Source organism: Bicyclus anynana, chromosome Z, assembly GCF_947172395.1.
Source record: "Bicyclus anynana chromosome Z, ilBicAnyn1.1, whole genome shotgun sequence".
In the NCBI taxonomy this organism is placed as follows: domain Eukaryota; kingdom Metazoa; phylum Arthropoda; class Insecta; order Lepidoptera; family Nymphalidae; genus Bicyclus; species Bicyclus anynana.
This window is the reverse complement of record NC_069110.1, coordinates 4,100,907-4,120,245: the sequence shown is the minus strand read 5'-3', so window position 1 is coordinate 4,120,245 and position 19,339 is coordinate 4,100,907. Positions and strand designations below refer to the sequence as shown.

Sequence of the window (19,339 nt, the reverse complement as noted above, 5' to 3'; positions counted from 1 at the left end):
TCGCTGTAATGGTCCATCGAATTGAATTATCATAAAAATCAATATATTCAAACCTAGTCATCATCCCCATTACCTACACTCGAGAGCAAATAGCCGCAATTTGAGTAATGGTAGCTCTGCCTTTTTCAGTAAATGATATATTTACGAGATTAGCTACGAATCATTTCTCCACGTCAAGAATACGTAAATCTTTTGGTTCAATCCACGGATACAATGGATAAGTACCCAATCATGGATTAGCCTATAGGCTATTTGAACAATTGCTTAGGGCATCCCGTCTAGCGAATGCGCGTTTGAAATTGACGTTGATTGATGTATAATATATACTCTGTTTTATTGTAAACTAGCAGACTACCGCGACTTCGTCAGCGTGAAACTTAATGTACACTTTTAACTATTCCTACCCTACCCTACCCCTACCCATTTTTTATTTATTTTCTACAAGTCCTTGACTACAACCTAAAGATGGTAAGTGATGATGCAATCTAAGATGAAAGCGGGCTAAATTGTTAGAAGTAGGATGAAAATCCACACCACTTTTGTTTTCTACACGATATAGTACCGGAACGCTAAGCCGCTTGGCGATACATTTTTGCCGGTAGGGTGGTAACTAGCCTCGGCCGAAGCCAGACCTGGACCAATTAACAAAAACCTCAAATGAACCAGCCAAGGATCGAACCCAGGACCTCCGCCTTGTAAATCCACCGCAACACTGCGCCACAGAGGCCGTAATTCATCACTAGTCGTCAATTAATCAATTATAGGTTATAGGTACACATTCGACCGATCGATGCGGTACCGAGCACGAGGTTCCGTGATAGCCCAGTGGATATGAACTCTGCCTCCGATTCCGGAGGGTGTGGGTTCGAATCCGGCCCTGGCATGCACCTCCAACTTTTCAGTTGTGTGCATTTAAAGAAATTAAATATCACGTGTCTCAATCGGTGAAGGAAAACATCGTGAGGAAACCTGCATACCAGAGAATTTTCTTAATTCTCTGCGTGTGTGTACTCTGCCAATCCGCATTGGGCCAGCGTGGTGGACTATTGGCCTTACCGCTCTCATTCTGAGAGGAGACTCGAGCTCAGCAGGGAGCCGAATATGGGTTGATGACGACGACGACCGATTATCGCTTGGCTGTACCACAAACCACAAAGGTTATTGGGTAACTACCTACTCGTCCAAGCAGACTATTGTGCCAATTTAGTAATTATAAAACCTTTTTACCCGAAATGGTAATCAAACCTCGGCTGTACGGCATACTTGTGATATTATATTTGTAGGTACATAATTTTTACACATGCACGAGCAATTTCAATTGCATGAATATTCAATTTTTAACTAGTTAATTCAATCGTAATACCGACAGTAGCCAGTCAAATGTATAATTACTAGCGGACGCCCGCGACTTCGTCCGCGTAAAAATCGATGTCAACTTTCAACCCCTATTTCACATTCTATTTTGCAAGTTTTATAACTTATACCTAATAAATCCACTAATCATTTTACATTTACAAATGTGGAAAAAATAGGGACTTTCCGTACAAACTTTCTACCCCTACTTCACCCTTTTCTGATTTTGTTTTCGCGACAAAAAGTATCCTATTATACTTCTCCGTATTATGGTCTCAAATCGTTGTAAGTATCATTTGAATTCATTCTGTAGTTTCAGCGTGATGCCCGGATAAAAAAAGGCAGACAGACAGACAATAAAATAGAAAATAGGCTTTAGTATCGATCTCCCACGTCTACCCTACTCCTACCCTACCCGTACCCTAACTGTACCCTACCCCTACTCTACCAGTACCCTACTCTACCCTACCCGTAATCTTCCACTTTCCCTATCCCTAGGATAGTGCTAGTATATATTTTCAAGCTTTATACTTTATACTTGAAAGTATTATACTTTCAAGCTTTATAATTAGATGATGATGAAACTGGAAGGAAGGTTACTTATATGTACCTTACCTATGGAAGCGTTCATTCCACCCTGAGCGGCAATGGTGTGGGACCTTGTGGGGAACAGTTTGCTGACTAAGGCAACAGAAAACTTTCCCTCCGCAAGAGCGACTGCGGCACGTAAGCCAGCCCCGCCCGCGCCTATCACCAGGCAGTCGTGCTGATGTTGTGTGATAGAGTACGAACCATTGCGCCTTGGTACTGTAATAGACAACAATTTTTTTTTTGCCGTACTTTTGTAGGGGCTGACGCAGACGTTTAACCGCCATGTAATGCGAGTGTACGTGAATTGTATGAGTACCGTACCGGCGTGCGCATAAGACATATATAGAATTTAAACTATCGTGAGTGTTATTCATATTAATTGATTATGAAACACGGCTAAAACTCACGTGATATTAGGTCGGAGTATGCCCGAGTAGTTTCGAACCCATACAGGGCCCTTAGACATGAGCTGGTTCTTGCATCGCGGCACGGTCCAAACTTGGAACAGTTTGGACTAAGAATACGTAAATAAGAACCAGCGCATGACTAAGGGCCATGAGAGGGTTGTAAATGATGATCCTTGACTTCAGGGCCAGGTTTTCCATTTTAGAGGAACTTAAACCCACCACGCTGTTCCAATGCGTGTTGGCGGGCTTACAGTGATGTTTGTCATAAGCGACCACTATCAGAAATTAATGATAAATGATTAATTTTGCTGAAAATTTCTTGGAAAAAAAAAGCATTACATCATCACCATATTATAATTATTCAATTACCCATAGCAGGAAGGAGTGAGGTACAGGTTGTACCTCTCGGTGCTGAGAAATTTTAGTGAGGAACCCAAAACCTCCAGATCCGAATCCACATCGAATAACCACTGTGCCATAGAGGCAGATATTAATTCTACTTAAATGGGGTAAGCTATATAAACTGGATTGTACTTTAACTTGAGTTAAAATCATAATCCCACATGCGAAATAAACATCAAACAGTATAGGTTTATTCGATGAAACATTTCGAGCCAGACGGAAAATTCTGTGGATGTCAACAACATACTCGTATCGTGTTGCTCACATCCTGTCGACTAACACAAAATGTTTCGCTTCGACGTTTCTAATTAGAACAGCCAAGTCGTGGAATGCCTTCCGGTGTCACTGTTTCCTGCCACCTATGATTGGGTATCCTGGTACCTTCAATATGTACACATGTACACACACCATAGGTGAATACATTGAATAGGAAAATCTAGGCAAGCGCGCTCCAATTTAGAACTAATTGCTTTGCTTTGCTTTCCATCAGACAGTAAATAACCACCACAAAACGGCCTCCGTGGCGCAGTGGTGATTTACGAGACGGAGGTCCGGTGTTCGACCCCCGGCTGGGCCGATTGAGGGTCTGGCTGGTGGAAGGCTTCGGCCGTGGCTAGTTACCACCCTACCGACATAGACCTACCGCCAAGAGATTTAGAATTGGAGTGTGGATTTTCATCCTCCTCCTAACAAATTAGCGCGCTTCCATGTTCGATTGCATCATCACTTACCATCAGGTGTGATTGTAGTCAAGGGCTAACTTGTAAGGAATAAAAAAAAACTATCACGTAAATAAAGAATAAATACATAATTTAGTAAAGCCAAAAAGAAATTCAACTCTTAATATCCATACCGTTGAATATCTGCCGAATGTTGTTCTTGATAATGATACGAAAATTGACCTGTAAAAAAAACAAAGTAAATACATTATAAGATAACATTTTATCTATTTACTATTAGTTAAACTTTAAACGGTTTTCAATGATTTTACTGCCACTCACTTCATAAGAAAACTCCTTGTAACGAAAATACTCGTATGAAATAACTTCGTGTGGTTTTATGAAACCACGATGCAAGTGAGCTCCGCCATAATGAACTTAGCTGCTATGCCGAGCATTCCCTCCCTATTCCACGGCTGGCTATAATCCGATAGCCGATAGATGGACGAAAAAACTCGAGGCGATGGAAAACAGTTTCACTTTAAAATGAAATTATTTCAACCGTAAAACCGTTCCCGAGAGATGTTCCCAATTGCATTAATAAATTTTCCTGTACATAATATAGATTCTTGAGTCAATATAATTTGCCGCCAATGTACGAGTAATACAATTCCACCAAAGCCAACAAAATGTTTTTATTTTTAATGCTGTAATGTTACCTTTAGGTATACGTTGTTGACTTCCAGCGAATTGAAGCCCTAGGTTATTAGTTAGCTGTTGTATTTTCTTTTCATTTGTATTGGATTGTATTTCCCTTCTCTTATATTTTATTCAATGCAATTTTGTAACAGGTACACAATTTAATCTATCCATGATTTTGTTACGTTAGGTTGTTTTTCTATTTCTTATATCTATACATATTACACCCAGTATTACAAATTTCCACCTATATAACAGGGGCCCTTGCAACTTGTACGCAGTGACGTAGCGTGCTTTGGAGGGGCACTGTATCAAAATTTGTTGCAGGCCTCAAAGATTTCTCACAAAATAAACAAAAGTTGTCGTCATCAACCCATATTCAGCTCACTGCTGAGCTCGAGTCTCCTCTCAGAATGAGAGGGGTTAGGCCAATAGTCCACCACACTGGCCCAATTGGCAGACTTCACACACGCAGAGAATTAAGATAATTCTCTGGTATGTAGATGTTCCTCACGATGTTTTCCTTCACCGATTGAGACACGTGATATTTAATTTCTTAAAATGCACACAACTGAAAAGTTAGAGGTGCATGCCCCGGACCGGATTCGAACCCACACCCTCCGGAATCGGAGGCAGAGGTCATTTCCACTGGGCTATCACGGCTCTTAAACAAAAGTATGTGATTTAAATAAATACGTCATTAACTTAAACCATAACCTAAATAGGGCATTTATAACTTTTGGGCACACGCTTAAAAAAGATTTTTTTTTTTAATTTTGTCATTTCTGAAATGAAAGCACTAGGTAGTTTTTTATGTTTTTTTCCGGGAAGCACCTAATTAAGTGAGATTGGATTTCATTTCACTAATTTTTACTTTTACACATTGGGGCTAACACAATAGAGACGTGATAGCCCAGTGGATATGACCTCTGCCTCCCATTCCGGAGGGTGTGGGTTCGAATCCGGTCCGGGGCATGCACCACAAACTTTTCAGTTGTGTGCATTTTAGGAAATTAAATATCACGTGTCTCAATCGGTGAAGAAAAACATCGTGAGGAAACCTGCATACCAGAGAATTATCTTAATTCTCTGCGTGTGTGAAGTCTGCCAATCCGTATTGGGCCAGCGTTGTGGACTATTGGCCTAACCCCTCTCATTCTGAGAGAAGACTCGAGCTCAGCAGTGAGCCGAATATGGGTTGATGACGACGACATTGGGGCCCCTGTAGTCCGGAGGCCACGTATCATAAATACTAACTAACTTTCTCCGTGACGCAGTGGTATGCGCGGTGGATTAACAAATCGGAGGTACTGGGTTCAGATCGAGATTTTCTTAATTGGTCCAATCTGGCTGGTGGGAGGCTCCGGCCGTGGCTAGTTACCACCCTACCGGCAAAGGCCAAGCGATTTAGCGTTCCGGTACAATGCCGTGTAGAAACACCAAAAGGGGTGTGGATTTTCATCCTCCTCCTAACAAGTTAGCCCGCTTCCGTCTAAGACTACATTATCACTTACCATCAGGTGAGATTGTAGTCAAGGGCTAACTTGTAAAAGAATAAAAAAAAAAAACTACGCCCCTGCTTGTATGTAAAACTTTAGTTAATGAATAAACGTTTTTAATTTTTTTTTTTCATAGTAAAAAAACGTCATCTGACCGTCTGTCTTATCTCAAAGACTACTGAATGGATTTTCATGCTGTTTTAACTAATAGATAGAATAGATAGTGGTTCATGAGGATGGATTTAGGTACCACGGTAATGTTAATTATTTAATTTGTATACATCGATTGATAATAATAATTGAGAAGGTCGGAAAGAGTCAAGCTAAAAATGCAAGCAGTTGAAAATGCTGCATAGTCCTTTGGATCCTACCCTACTAATATTATAAAAACGAAAGTTTGTATGGATGTTTGTTAATCTTTAACGCTGCAACTACTAACCGATTTGGCTGAAATATGAAATGGAAATAGATTTACTCTGGATAAACACATAGGGTAATTTTCATCCCGGAAAATCCACGATAGATTTGTGAAAACTAAATTCCACGCGGATGAAGTCGCGGACTTCCGCTAGTGTAATATATACATGCATGATAGAATTATATCTTTTATAAATTTACGAGTACCTAAAAAAAAATAATACGCTATTTCATATATCTATCTTTTAAGGATAACTTATTATTTTTAATTTATCCTTCTAATATTATAAACGCGAAAGTGTATTGATGTGTGTTACTGGTCACTGTTGAGCTCACCCTGGGGTCATGCCTGAAAATCAGCACTACAGCTCTCAACTGTAGTATCGAGCTGAGGCAGCGCCCCATTTTGCTGAATCTCTTTATTAAATTATTATACTAAGTACAGACAGAGTAACTTTGTAATTTAAGTAGGTATCTTTAAGTAGCTTGTAAGCTCTGTTAGTATCAGTTTGTAATTTCTTCTTGTTTTTTAATTTGTTCTTTTTTTAGCTGACTAAAGGATTTTATTATTATTATTACTCTTTAACGCAGCAGCCACTGAACCGATTTGGCTGAAATTTATAACAAAGATAGATAATTCCCTGGATTAACACATAGGCTACTTTTATCCCGAATCTATGGTTTTTGCGAGATTTACGAAAAACTGATGATGCTATGAATGTTTGTTACTTTTCCACGTCGCGATTAGCTGAAATAAATTGAGATAGATTATAGCCTGCATTTCTTAACAAACAGGCTACTTTGACCCCAAAACCCATTGCGAATGTTTGCGAGAGAACTTAATTTTACGAGGACAAGTCGCGTAGGTATTATGAAATGATGACGTACATTGAAATTACATGGATTTTCTCGGACAAAGTCGCAGGCGTCCGGCTGTAGCTCACTCTCTCTAGACGCTATTCTGTATTGATTAACGACTTATTATAAAATTTTGAACATGCACTATGAAGCCTACGAACTATCTATCCTATCATATACGGAAAAAGCATCCTATATAGAAAATATAGCGCTGTTCAGTTCGTTAAAAATGCAGCATACGGATGTACAGGTATTCTGCCAAATATAGAAAATACAGGTAAAATATTCTTACCAGAGTAGAATAAATCATAATCAATAAAAGCGTATGATTTGAAAATAAACAATAATTTCCGTCAACAACGCTTTATATCAATAATGGAATCACAGAAAATAATACATTTGCTATTTTGAAATACACGTAATGTCAAACTACATTGAAAATTAACGTAAAACCTTCAGTTTTAACTGGTAAAAATGGCCAGTATGATCATTGAAACCATAAAGGGTTAGGACCATAGATCATCGTAATTATGGTTCTGATAATGAAAACCCCGTAATTTACAACGTACATGTGATATTATTGTGATATCGTAAATTTATAAATAATAATATTTATACTTCGAGTTATTTGATTTTCGTGTTGTGTTTCTTTAATGATGCAGTATCGATTGAATCCTAGACGCTATAACCGCACCATTCGTGATTTGTTGCGATCAAGTTAAGGCACCTAGCTCACTAGGTGACCACCAGTAGCAAGCATTTCATAGATGCAAAAAAGCACTGCCTATCCTCAGGACTCAATACAAACCAATGTTGGACCCCAGAGCAGGGGCGGTGGCACGAGATTTAGGGACGTAAATGATTTAACGTACTCAGCCAATAACACATTCAGACTAAACAATATGCACGGGTTACCTACGAAAAATTTTCAGTCTTCGCTATGCCACAGAGTACATAGTTGGACTAAGAATTTTGCAGTTTTTACTTATAATGCATACCCTAGTTAAAAATCTTATGGACGCCTCTGCTGACCACGACCACGACCATTGGCCGCAACGACCAAGGTTAATGGAAGAAACCATTATGAAAAACGCGCACGCCGCACGGTTCAAAGTGCTGGCACGATTGGTGCTACTTATATTTTTCTATGAGCGTTCGTGCACTAGTTCTGTGTCGGCTAGCCAATATTTCGTGGGCAGATTAGCAACTGCTATTGGTCGCTGTACTCTGGGCCGGCCCGTCCATACGGCGAACGGAGCAGTCGCTCCAGGCGCCAAATCCTAGAGAGCATCTAAATGATAATCCTACTCAACCGTAGACGGTACTGCGCCTGATTTTCAATTGGTCACCCCAGGTTTCATTGGTTTTATTCTTACTTTACATATCGACTATTGCGACCACGGTCTAATATTGGGCTAGTCGTGGCCGTGGCTGCCATAGTGCGCGAGATTCCTAACACTCTGCATTTGACTATCACGTTTCATTAATCGTCTTAAATATAAGCCACCTGCATCACTGACTGTCGGAGATGTTACCTTAAATGATTTTGATAATTACACCTTAACGGGTGTGGGTTCGAATAAGGTCCGGGGCATGCACCTCCAACTTTACAGTCGTGTGCATTTTAAGAAATTAAATATCACGTGTCTCAAACGGTGAAGGAAAAACATCGTGAGGAAACCTGCATATCAGAGAATTTTCTTAATTCTTTGTGTGTATAAAGTCTGCCAATCCGCATTGGGCTAGCGTGGTGGACTTTTGGCCTAACCCCTCTCATTCTGAGAGGAGACTCGAGCTCAGCAGTAAGCCGAATATGGGTTGATAATGATGATGAAGATGATCAATGATGTAAAATTAGTCCTAGATTTAAGACAAGCTTTTATTAAGAGAAAAAAAATATTTTCCTGATTTTATTTCAATACTTTGAATACAATAAATACATAAATAATAAAAACCCTGTATTAAATAACAAGTTCGCAGTCTCCGAGTCAGGTAGTAAGAAAGTCAAGGCGGGACTGTAAGCGTTTCTGTTGTTTTGTAAAGGAAGCCCTAAGCGTCGCTAACTTTAAAGTTTTCCATTTATTGAGGAAAATAACAAAGGAAAGCTTATTTTTCTTGTGTTAAACTTTCAGACTTTTGTTAGAGCGACAATAAACAGCTTTTGTTGTTACATAAAATCGAATTTATGAAGACTCAAAAGCTTTATTATTGTCCAACGTTGTTTGTTTGTACCTCTCATAAAGCCTCTTAATAAAAGAAATATTATATTCATAAAATAGATTAAATATTCATAAAATACGAATGGCATCCTTGATATATAGGGATTTCCGAACACCAGGGGCTTGAGCCGCCTGCGACTTCCTGCTCGCTTGATGGGTGTCAATTAACTGCACTTTCTGGTGCGGCGTCGCTATTTTTTGCAAGTAAGCCCTTGACTACAATCTCACCTGATGGTGCACTCACCATCAGTGATGATGCAATCTGAGATGGAAGCGGGCTAACTTGTTAGGAGGAGGATGAAACTCCACACCCCTTTCGGTTTCGACACATCGTACCGGAATGCTAAATCGCTTGACCACATCTTTGTTTGTTTCTTGACCCCCGTTTTAGTTTCCCGACTCGTTGATTGTATCAGTGGCTGTTATTAAATTGTTATCTGTATTTATTTTAAAATCGTTTTTGTTTTTGGAAAGGTAATTAAATGATTTACGTACTTTAGAATATTTGGTGTAATTTAGCGTATTACGTTATCCCACTAGCAGGAATAAAATTATTGTTTTATAAACTTCGCACTACGTAAGGTAAAGTTATTTTAGTCGCGCGTATCTTCATCATTATCAAGCCATATTCGGCTCACTGCTGAGCTTGAGTCTCCTCTCAGAATGAGAGGGATTAGGTCAATAGTCCACCACGCTGGCCCAATGCGGATTGCAGACTTCACACACGTAGAGAATTAAGAAAATTCTCTGGTATGCAGGTTTCCTCACGATGTTTTCCTTCACCGTTTGAGACACGTGATATTTAATTTCTTAAAATTCACACAACTGAAAAGTTGATACATACAAGATACGCGCGAGCCGTGTTAGCCCAGTGGATATAACCTCTGCCTTCGATTCCGGAGGGTGTGGGTTCGAATCCGGTCCGGGGCATGCACCTCCAACTTTTCAGTTGTGGGCATTTTAAGAAATTATATGGAGGAATAATAATAATAATAATAATAATAAGCCTGTTTATTTCCAATCCAAATAAAAATAACATAACGTACAAGCAATTTTTAAACTTAAAAACTAATATTATAAACAAAAAAAAAAATGCATTAATATATTAATTGCTGTCGCTTTCTTCGTTACCATTGATCGGAACCCCTTCTTAGGTTAAGGCCTCCTCCAGCTTTTTCCAGACCTCTCTGTCTTTAGCTTTCTTTATCCAATCATTTCCTGCTATTGTTCGTATATCATCTATCCAACTTTTTTTGGGGCGCCCTCTTCTCCTTTTTCCAGTTTGTCCTTCCCATACAGTTGTCTTTAAAGTCCGTGTATCTTGCTATATGACCTGCCCACCTCCACTTCTGCTTTAGAGCATATTGTAAGGCATCTATTACTTTTGTTTTACGTCTTATGTGTACGCTCCTGACTTTTTGTATTCTTCTTACCTTCATTACACTCTGCTTTCTGGCATACTGCTATTTTTAACCGACTTCCAAAAAGGAGGAGGTTCTACGTTCGGCTGTATGTATGTTTTTTTTTTTTATGTATGTCCAGCGATAATTCCGTCATTTGTAGACCGATTTTAAAAATTCTTTTTTTGTTTTGAAGGGTTTGATTTCAGGGTAGTCCCATTTTTTTCATGTTAGGATCTGATGATGGAATCCTGGAGAAATCGAGGGGAACTTTCGAAAATCGTAAAGACGGCTAGTGCGTTTGTTAGTGTTTCCATAAGGTATTTTAAACCACTACAATTTTATGAAGGTCTGGAGTTGGTCTGATGATGGAGCCGAAACACAGACGATGGAACTCGTCAACGATTTACAGCAGGTATTTTTTGTTTGGGCTTGATTTATTTGTATTGATGAGAACTTTCCACCTAGATGGGTTGTGACAGTATTAAGGGACTGATGATGAAGACGAAGGAGAGTTAAGAGAACTACTCAACGGTTCACATTAGCTACCTTGTGTTTGGACTTGATAAATTTGTATTGATGAGAACTTTCCACCTAGATGGGTTGTAACTGTATTAGGGTTCTGGTGATGAAGACGAAAGATAGTTAAGGGAACTCCTCGACGGTTCACAGTAGCTACCTTGTGTGTTGACTTGATAATTTTGTATTGATGAGAACTTTCCACCTGGATAGATTGTGACTGTATTAGGTGTCTGGTGATGGAAATGAAGGAGAGTTAAGGGAACTCCTCGACGGTTCACAGTAGCTACTGTTTTTTTGGGCTTAATAAATTTTATATTGATGAGAACTTTCCACCCATATGGATTGTGACTGTACAGGGAGTCTGGTTATGAAGACGGAGGACAGTCACCTTTCACGTTTTTCTGAATATTCATATTACGTGTGGATAAAGGGGGAGTGAAATTTTGTATATGAGTTAAGGTAGTATTTTTAAAATTGGGATTGTAGGACTTAGATAATTATCATAAGAAAATAACGTTTCAACTAATTCCTCATTATTTTTTGTTCACAATCGGTAGGTGTGCTAACACTAAAAATTAAAAAATAAAAATTTTAATAATAAAAATTCAACCGACTTCCAACTCAAAAATTAACCTAAACTAAAAAGCAAAAAATAACACCTTACCTATGTGCTACCTTCTGATTAGTTTGAAGGCGGTGCCAATCCAGTGACATGTTTTAATTAAACCCGTTTCTGAAAGAACTACAGAAATTGCGTAATTTAAACGGCTTCAATTAAAACATCACTGGCTTGGCACCACCTTCAAACTGATCAGAAGGCAGCACATAGGTAAGATGTTATTTTTTGCTTTTTAGTTTAGGTTAATTTTTGAGTTGGAAGTCGGTTGAATTTTTTTTATTAAAATTTTTATAGTTTTTATTTTAGCGTTGTAAGTCCACGTTTGGCACCCATATGTGAGAGTAGGTAGGACACAGGTATCTAGGACGGTTTTCTTAATATGGAGGGGGAGATCTCCTTTTAGGATTTCCTTCAAGGACCAAAACTTTTTCCAGCTCATATTAATACGCCGTTCGACCTCTTGTTCTTCGTTATTATCTTCGAATGATATTTGTTTCCTTAGGTATATATAGTTTTTCACATATTCAAGTGGCTTTCCGTTCAGGTTTATAGCATTTCTGTGGGTGTTCGTCATTACCTTTGTAACTCGTTTATTCTCGTTCATTTTTAGTCCAACCTTTTCGCTTTCTTTATTTAAGATATTTATCATTACTTCTAGTTCTTTACTTGTTTCAGCAAATAGGACAATATCGTCCGCGAATCTGAGGTGAGTGAGTCGGGCTTGATTGACTCTTATCCCCATCGACTGGCAGTTGATATTATCGAAAATTTGTTGTACAAATACTAGTATAAATAATTTGGGTGGGAAGGGGTCGCCTTGTCTCACTCCTCTGAAGATTGGTATATCAGGACCTCGTACTTCTAGTTTTACTTGACTTACGCTATTATTGTAGATGTTTTTCAGTATTCTCTTATAATTTTCTTGAATTTGATATTTATTCAGAGCTTCCCAAATTGCATCGTGAGAGATAGTGTCGAACGCCTTAGTGTAGTCGATGAAAGCAATGTATTCATTCAGTCTATTCAATTCTCTGTATTTTTCTGTGATTTGTTGCATAACTTGTATGTGGTCCGTTGTTGAAAATCCTGAACGAAATCCCGCTTGTTCTACCGGTTGGAATTCATCTATCTTTGGACTCAATCGGCTCTGTAGAACTGATGTAAATAATTTGTACACACTTGAAAGAAGGCTAATAGGGCGGTAATTTGCTATATCTTGAGGGTCTCCTTTTTTGTAGAGAAGGATGTGTAAAACTGTGTAAAAAACTTTATTGAATAGATATGCTAGTGGGCGGGCTAATATGACAGCACCGGCTTTTAACATTTCATTTTGTATGCCGTCAGGACCAGGGCTTTTGTCTGTTTTGAGTTTTTTAATATGTTTGGTCACTTCTCTGTCATCCACTGGTGGTGCATCACACATATCTGGGGAACTATCTGTGGTTTCTTTGGTTCCAGTACAAGAGATTGAGTTTGATGTTTATCTTATATAACTCCTTATAGAATTCTGTAGCGCAATTCATGACATTTTGTCTGGTTTCAGATTCTTTTGATTTTAGTTTTAAGTTTTGGATCCAGTTTTTGTGGGTGGTCAATTCCTTGTGTGTTCTTTTCGTGCTTCTGTAGACTTTTAGGTTAGTTTCTATTATTTTGTTTCTATGGTATTTGTAGTCCTTATTAATTGCTTTATTTGTAGCTATAAATAGTTTACTCAATTCTTCTCTATTTTTTTTAGTTTTCTGTTTTGTTTTTAAAAGTTCAGTTCGTCTTTTAAGAAGAGTTTGAGTAGATTCACTGAGAATTTTGTCTTTAGTTTTTAGTTTTGTTTTATTTGATCTAAGTGGGAGGCTGGTGGTGATAGTGTTAGCTAGTTTGTTGTAAAAATGTTGGATGTCTTGTTCTTCTACGTGTTTTATTTCCAGTTGGTTTATATTGGTTTCTAGGGTCCTCAAATATATCGATATATCCTCATCTGTCTTTAGCGGAACAGGTTGCGCTTTGAAAGAAGTTCTACTCTTTTTGCCTTGGTCTAGACTGTAGGTAGCTCTTACCAAGCGATGATCGGAGCTGAATCCGAAGCTATGAATTACTTCAACATTTGTAATCTTAGAGCGGTGATTTGACAAAATAAAATCGATTTCGTTTTTTACTTTGCCACAAGGCGATAGCCAGGTCCATTTGCGATTTGCTCGAGCTTTGAAAAATGAGTTCATGACTGACATTCTATGTTCCAATCGGAATTGAATAAGTTTGTCTCCTCTTTCATTTCTCTTCCCGTATCCGAATTTTCCCAAAACAAGGTCGTCTATTTCTATTGTCTATTTTTTTCTTCTAGCAAATTTTTGCGTTAAAATCACCGATAACGAGGACGTTTTCTCCTGCCTGGTTTTGAGCTTCCCGAAGAGTTTCATAAAATTAGTTGATTTCTTCATCTGCAGCATTGTGAGTTGGTGCGTATACTTGTATTATTGTAAGCAGTTGGTTGTCGTATTTTAGTTTAAGTAGCGCAACCCGATCTGAAAGCGCTGTGAAACTTGAAATTTTATTTTCATGTTCTTTTTTTATTAAGAACCCAACTCCATATTGGCCAAGTGTTTCACCTTTGTAACAAAAAATGTATTTCTCATGTTCTTCGATTGCGCAACCCATCTTCCTGACTTCTGCCAAGCCGAGTACATCTATTTTGATTTTTTGTAATAGGTATGTCAGTTCTATAAACTTTTCTGTTCTTGCTAAAGATCTTACATTTAATGTTCCAATTTTGAGAGTCTGCTGGGGTTGTTTGGTTTTCCTGGTTGATTTTTCTATGATTGTTGGAGGGTTATGGTCTTTTTCCCCCACGGGGACCAGCCGGCTTGGGGGAGGTTGTGTCATTTCTATTTTTTTAGAATCTTTAATGTTTGTTATAATATGGAGGAATGGTGAAGGGAAAACATCGTGAGGAGACCTGCATATCAGAGAATTTTCATAATTCTCTGCGTGTGTGAAGTCTGCCGATCCGCATTGGGCCAGCGTGTTGGACTATTGGCCTAACCCCTCTCATTCTGAGAGGAGACTCGAGCTCAGCAGTGAACAGAATATAGGTTGATAATGATGAATTGGAGGGGAACGGGAATCATGATCTTATTTAAAAGATATAGCATATTAAAAAAAAAAACAGACATAATGGAATTTTTCCAAAAACGTTTTGTTTTATTTCTGTGCTCTTAGATAGGTACTTTCAAAATATAAACTTTTGGGAAAACAGAAGTGTCACAGAAGCTCCGGAAATACTTTAGGCCGCAACAGCTCAGTTCAGGTCGCCGGCCTCAACATGAGAATACATAGGTTCGATCTCTGCGCATTGACTTATTTGTATATACGCACTACTAACCGTACCGACTTATTGGAGGGGAATTAAGAATATAGATCATCTATTATAAATCTGAAGAGTTTGTTTGTTTGGTTGAACGCGCTTATCTCAGAAACTACTAGTCCGATGACAAATTCTATCAGTGTTACATAGCCCATTTTGTCGAGGAAGGTTATAGGCTATATAAAATCCCTCGGGAACGGGAATCACGCGGGTTAAACCGCGCGGCGTTAGCCAGTATGAAATAATTGTGCATTGTTATTTTATTATAAAATCCGTCCAGTAGTTTTTGTTTCTATAAAGAACATACAGACAGACAGACAGACGAAAATTTTACTGATTGCATTTTTGGCATCAGTATCGATCACTAATCACCGCCTGATAGTTATTTTGGAAATATATTTCATGTACAGAATTGACCTCTCTACAGATTTATTATGAGTATAGATTTGTGAAAGATCAAAGTGGAGTATATTATCAATTAATAATTATGTTGATATCTCTATTAAAGCGAAAAATGTGATTATTATTAATTATTAACTCAAAGAAACCAATTTAGTTACGATTTTTTTCACTTATTGCTGGTTTTCAAGCTATGGCTCTTAAATATGTTTCATGAAAATAGGTACAGCAATAGGGATGATGACAGTTTTTTAAATTGTACATAAATTAAGAGTATACTAATAGTAAAGCAATTTTGTAAAAGGAACAGGGTATCTGCGATCATTACTTTCGGAGCTACAGAGATTTAAAGAGTCAGATTTGCGGCGCTGCCGCGGATCCCTGAAAAACGCCCCATACAAAATGGCTCGAAATAATGACGTCATAGGCAATGTAATGATCGTTAGATTTGTATGCGCGTTCAAACAAAATTACTAATATCTTTGTTATTTGTGCGTTTATGCTTATAGTTCAAATATTAAAAAATGTCACATTTAATGTAAGGAAGCTAAAACTGTATGAATTTTCATCTAATTACGACAAAAGATTTTTAATAGATTTTGAAATTTTAAAATCTCATTTATTTTGCAAATATCCAGTCAATCTTTGCTTTTTATATATTAATTAGTTAACATTGACCTTATTTACCCGAATGTATCATAAAAATCAATATATTCATACCTAGTCATCATCCCCATTGTTCTCTAATATGAATATTTGATTGTTCTTCCTTATGAAACATGATGTATACATCATGTCAGCCACTGACGATCAATCTCACATGTCGGCAGCGCTAACGGCTTGACGTCCGATACAACTGATCGGCATGATGTCGGTACATCGCGACCAACACACGATCGGCTGTCGATCAGTTTTATCGTCTGTCAAGTCGTTAGCGCTGCAGGCATGTCAGAGTAATTGATAGTCAGTGATATTACAAAGCTGCAACCCGTCCACCAGATTTGTTAATGACGACTAGTCGGCCGACAAATCTGGCTGTTGATGCTATTGAAAATAGGTATAGTAATTGTTCTCTAATATGAATATATGATTGTTCTTCCTTATGAAACATGATGTATACATCATGTCAGCCACTGACGATCAATCTCACATGTCGGCAGCGCTAACGGCTTGACGTCCGATAAAACTCATCGGCATGATCTCGGTACATCGCGACCTACACACGATCGGCTGTCGATCAGTTTTATCGTATGTCAAGTCGTTAGCGCTGCAGGCATGTGAGAGTAATTGATAGTCAGTGATATTACAAAGCTGCAACCCGTCCACCAGATTTGTTAATAACGACTAGTCGGCCGACAAATCTGGCTGATGATGCTATTGTTCGCGTCGCACCCCCGCCGCGCTCTACATGTCTGAAGTGCGCTCGATCAATTTGTCGCTGTTCTTGTTGTTCTTTAACTTTAGCATCTATGGTATGGTGTTAACCGACAAAAATGCGTGCACAGATCATCAAAGTACACAAGTGACTGGACTATAGCTCGTATATCGTATAGTGTTTGAGCGAACACCAATTTGACTACTAAAATGGAACGGCATGGAGTGCGGTGCGAGACTCGTGTAGGGCGAGCTTATGCTGTATGAAAACTAGTTAATCGCATACTAATTATTATACCTATCAAGATATACTATTTAGTACATTAAGCTTAGATTAATAAACATCACACATCTTTACGCGATCACCCCTTCTGGTGTTTTTAACAAATTTTAACAAATTACAAATTACAAATCTAGATAGCATTAAGTCCCTATCAATAAGACACAGAAATTCCCATCAAAAAAATAATACAACCACTTTTGGTCTTATAGGGTTTCTCTATAGAGTAGTTAGCAACATAAACACTTGTTAATAAATAGATAAATAACTAATTGAAGTATCAAGAATGTTCTTTAAGTATCTAAACATGTTGAGATAGAGTTCTGCTATACCCTACACTTTCCAACTCTATCTACGAATCTCGTAGGTGTTCTACGAAATTCGTAGCCTCTTCAGAATATTTTCGCATTACATTTATAGTAAATACACTACAGTAAATAAGTATCTATAAACTTAAGATTTATGTATCTACTTTTGTTTAATATTTAATTTGTAATAAAGATACTGGCAAATTTATAGTGCAAACTAATGTAATAGTTGTAGCAAGTTATATCAAAGTTTCTAAAGAATTTACTACGGGGCATTTGACCGAATTTGACGTCATTCATTGAAGTCCTACACCGTGGCTAACCATCGACTTCGTGGGCGCATGCGTTTTAACTTGCTTGTAATTTTAGTACGAGACGATTTTGTGAAGTAGACTATTTTTGGCGGTCGACGCCACTGGCGCAATCGGTAAAGCAAGTTGAGTTTGAGGTTATAAAAAGTTGGTGTACAAAAAAATTCTTTGAAACCCGTAAAGTGAAGTGTCAAGTGCAAGTATTTAAATCAACTATGTGATATATCCATAAAAATTAACCATAGAGAAATAAATTTTAAAATATAATAATTTAAAATTACTATTGAGTTTTCACGTAAAACTCATGTAAAATTAGTGGAAAATTCTAAACTGTGTTTATGTAATATTGTAGTCGTTTAAAATATGAATGTGTCAGTGAGAAAAATGTTATAATTGTTACAGTTAGTTAGTGCCTTATTGAGTGATAAAAAAAGTTTCAGTGTGATACTAATTGGATACGGTGTTCACAATCTACTATTAATAAGGTACCAGTATGTTTAACCTATTATAACTCTTACGCTAGCGTAAACTAATCGATAACGGCTGCGGCATAACCTCTTTATTGTATTCTTAAGCTCAGAGCTCATCGTGTCTGAATGAAGTCGAGTATAAATATATCATTAAAATAACCTTTGCAATTGTAGTTAAATTACATGGCATTTATAACGTTTGATATGACTGTTAATTGAATGTATTCAGAAAATAGTTGCAACCCCTTTTAGGTTAAGTTGTGACAACTTGATGCTGACGTAACTATTTACGTAATAGAGACAACAATAGTAAAGTTAAAACTTCGACTTTTTAGTTTGTTTTTAGTGTTTTCTTAGGGTAAACTTGAATAAAGTGAACGTTTTTATTTACATTTATAAGTAAACCAAGCTTTTAACGGCAAGTGTAACTTGTAATGTTGGATCGATGCGTTCTCTATATAGAACAGTTCAATGCACCTGTGACCTACTTTCCAAGGAAATTGGCGCAACATTATTACGTACAATTTTAACTTTGAAACTGTGTTTTATGAACCAAATATGCAGATTTAAGAAAGCATTCACCTGTTTTAATTTTTAAAGTTTGTTATAACTTGAAATAAGAACAATCGCTTGATTTATTAAATGTTTGGTAATTTATTATTTATGTTTGTAAATCGGACGGTTGCGATTTATATAACTTTTTGAGTGTATTTTTTTTTTTTTAATTCATTACAAGTTAGCCCTTGATTACAATCTCACCTGATGGTAAGTGATGATGCAATCTAAGACGGAAGCGGACTAAATTGTTAGGAGGAGGATGAAAATCTACACCCCTTTCGGTTTCTACACGACATCGTACCGAAACGCTAAATCGCTTGGCGGTACGTCATTGTCGGTAGGGTGGTAACTAGCCACGGCCAAAGCCTCCCACCAGCCAGACCTGGACCAATTAAGATAATCTCAATCAACCCAGCCAGGGATCGAACCCAGGACCTCCGTTATGTAAACACTGCGCCACGGAGGCCGTCATTATATTTACTAAGAAAAAACCATTTTACACTTTTTCAAATGCCATCTTTAAATCTTTCAGGTGATTTATTTGTACATAGATATTTAAAATTTCGCTAGAGATCAAATGTTAGTAACGATACGATTCAAAGCAAAACGGGACTCTCCAGATAGGTATTTCATTTTAAT

At 37.7% G+C, this 19,339-nt stretch overlaps 2 protein-coding genes across 2 annotated transcripts in view; both read right to left on the bottom strand.

Annotated features, from left to right (window-relative positions):
- Positions 1 to 13,068, bottom strand: part of LOC112042910 (succinate dehydrogenase [ubiquinone] flavoprotein subunit, mitochondrial-like) — a 32,250-nt gene extending 19,182 nt beyond the window's left edge. The window contains exons 1-3 of the mRNA XM_052890724.1: positions 12,223 to 13,068; positions 3,607 to 3,655; positions 1,969 to 2,160 (exon numbers count right to left, since the gene is read on the bottom strand). Of these exons, the coding sequence (XP_052746684.1) occupies positions 1,969 to 2,160; positions 3,607 to 3,655; positions 12,223 to 13,068 (1,087 nt within the window). The remainder of the gene's footprint in view (positions 1 to 1,968; positions 2,161 to 3,606; positions 3,656 to 12,222) is intronic.
- Positions 13,069 to 14,060: 992 nt separating this feature from the next.
- Positions 14,061 to 14,519, bottom strand: LOC128199732 (uncharacterized). Its single transcript, XM_052890723.1, has one exon. It carries the CDS (start codon positions 14,517 to 14,519, stop codon positions 14,061 to 14,063), a length of 459 nt encoding a protein of 152 aa, XP_052746683.1.
- Between the last annotated feature and the right edge of the window lie 4,820 nt (positions 14,520 to 19,339).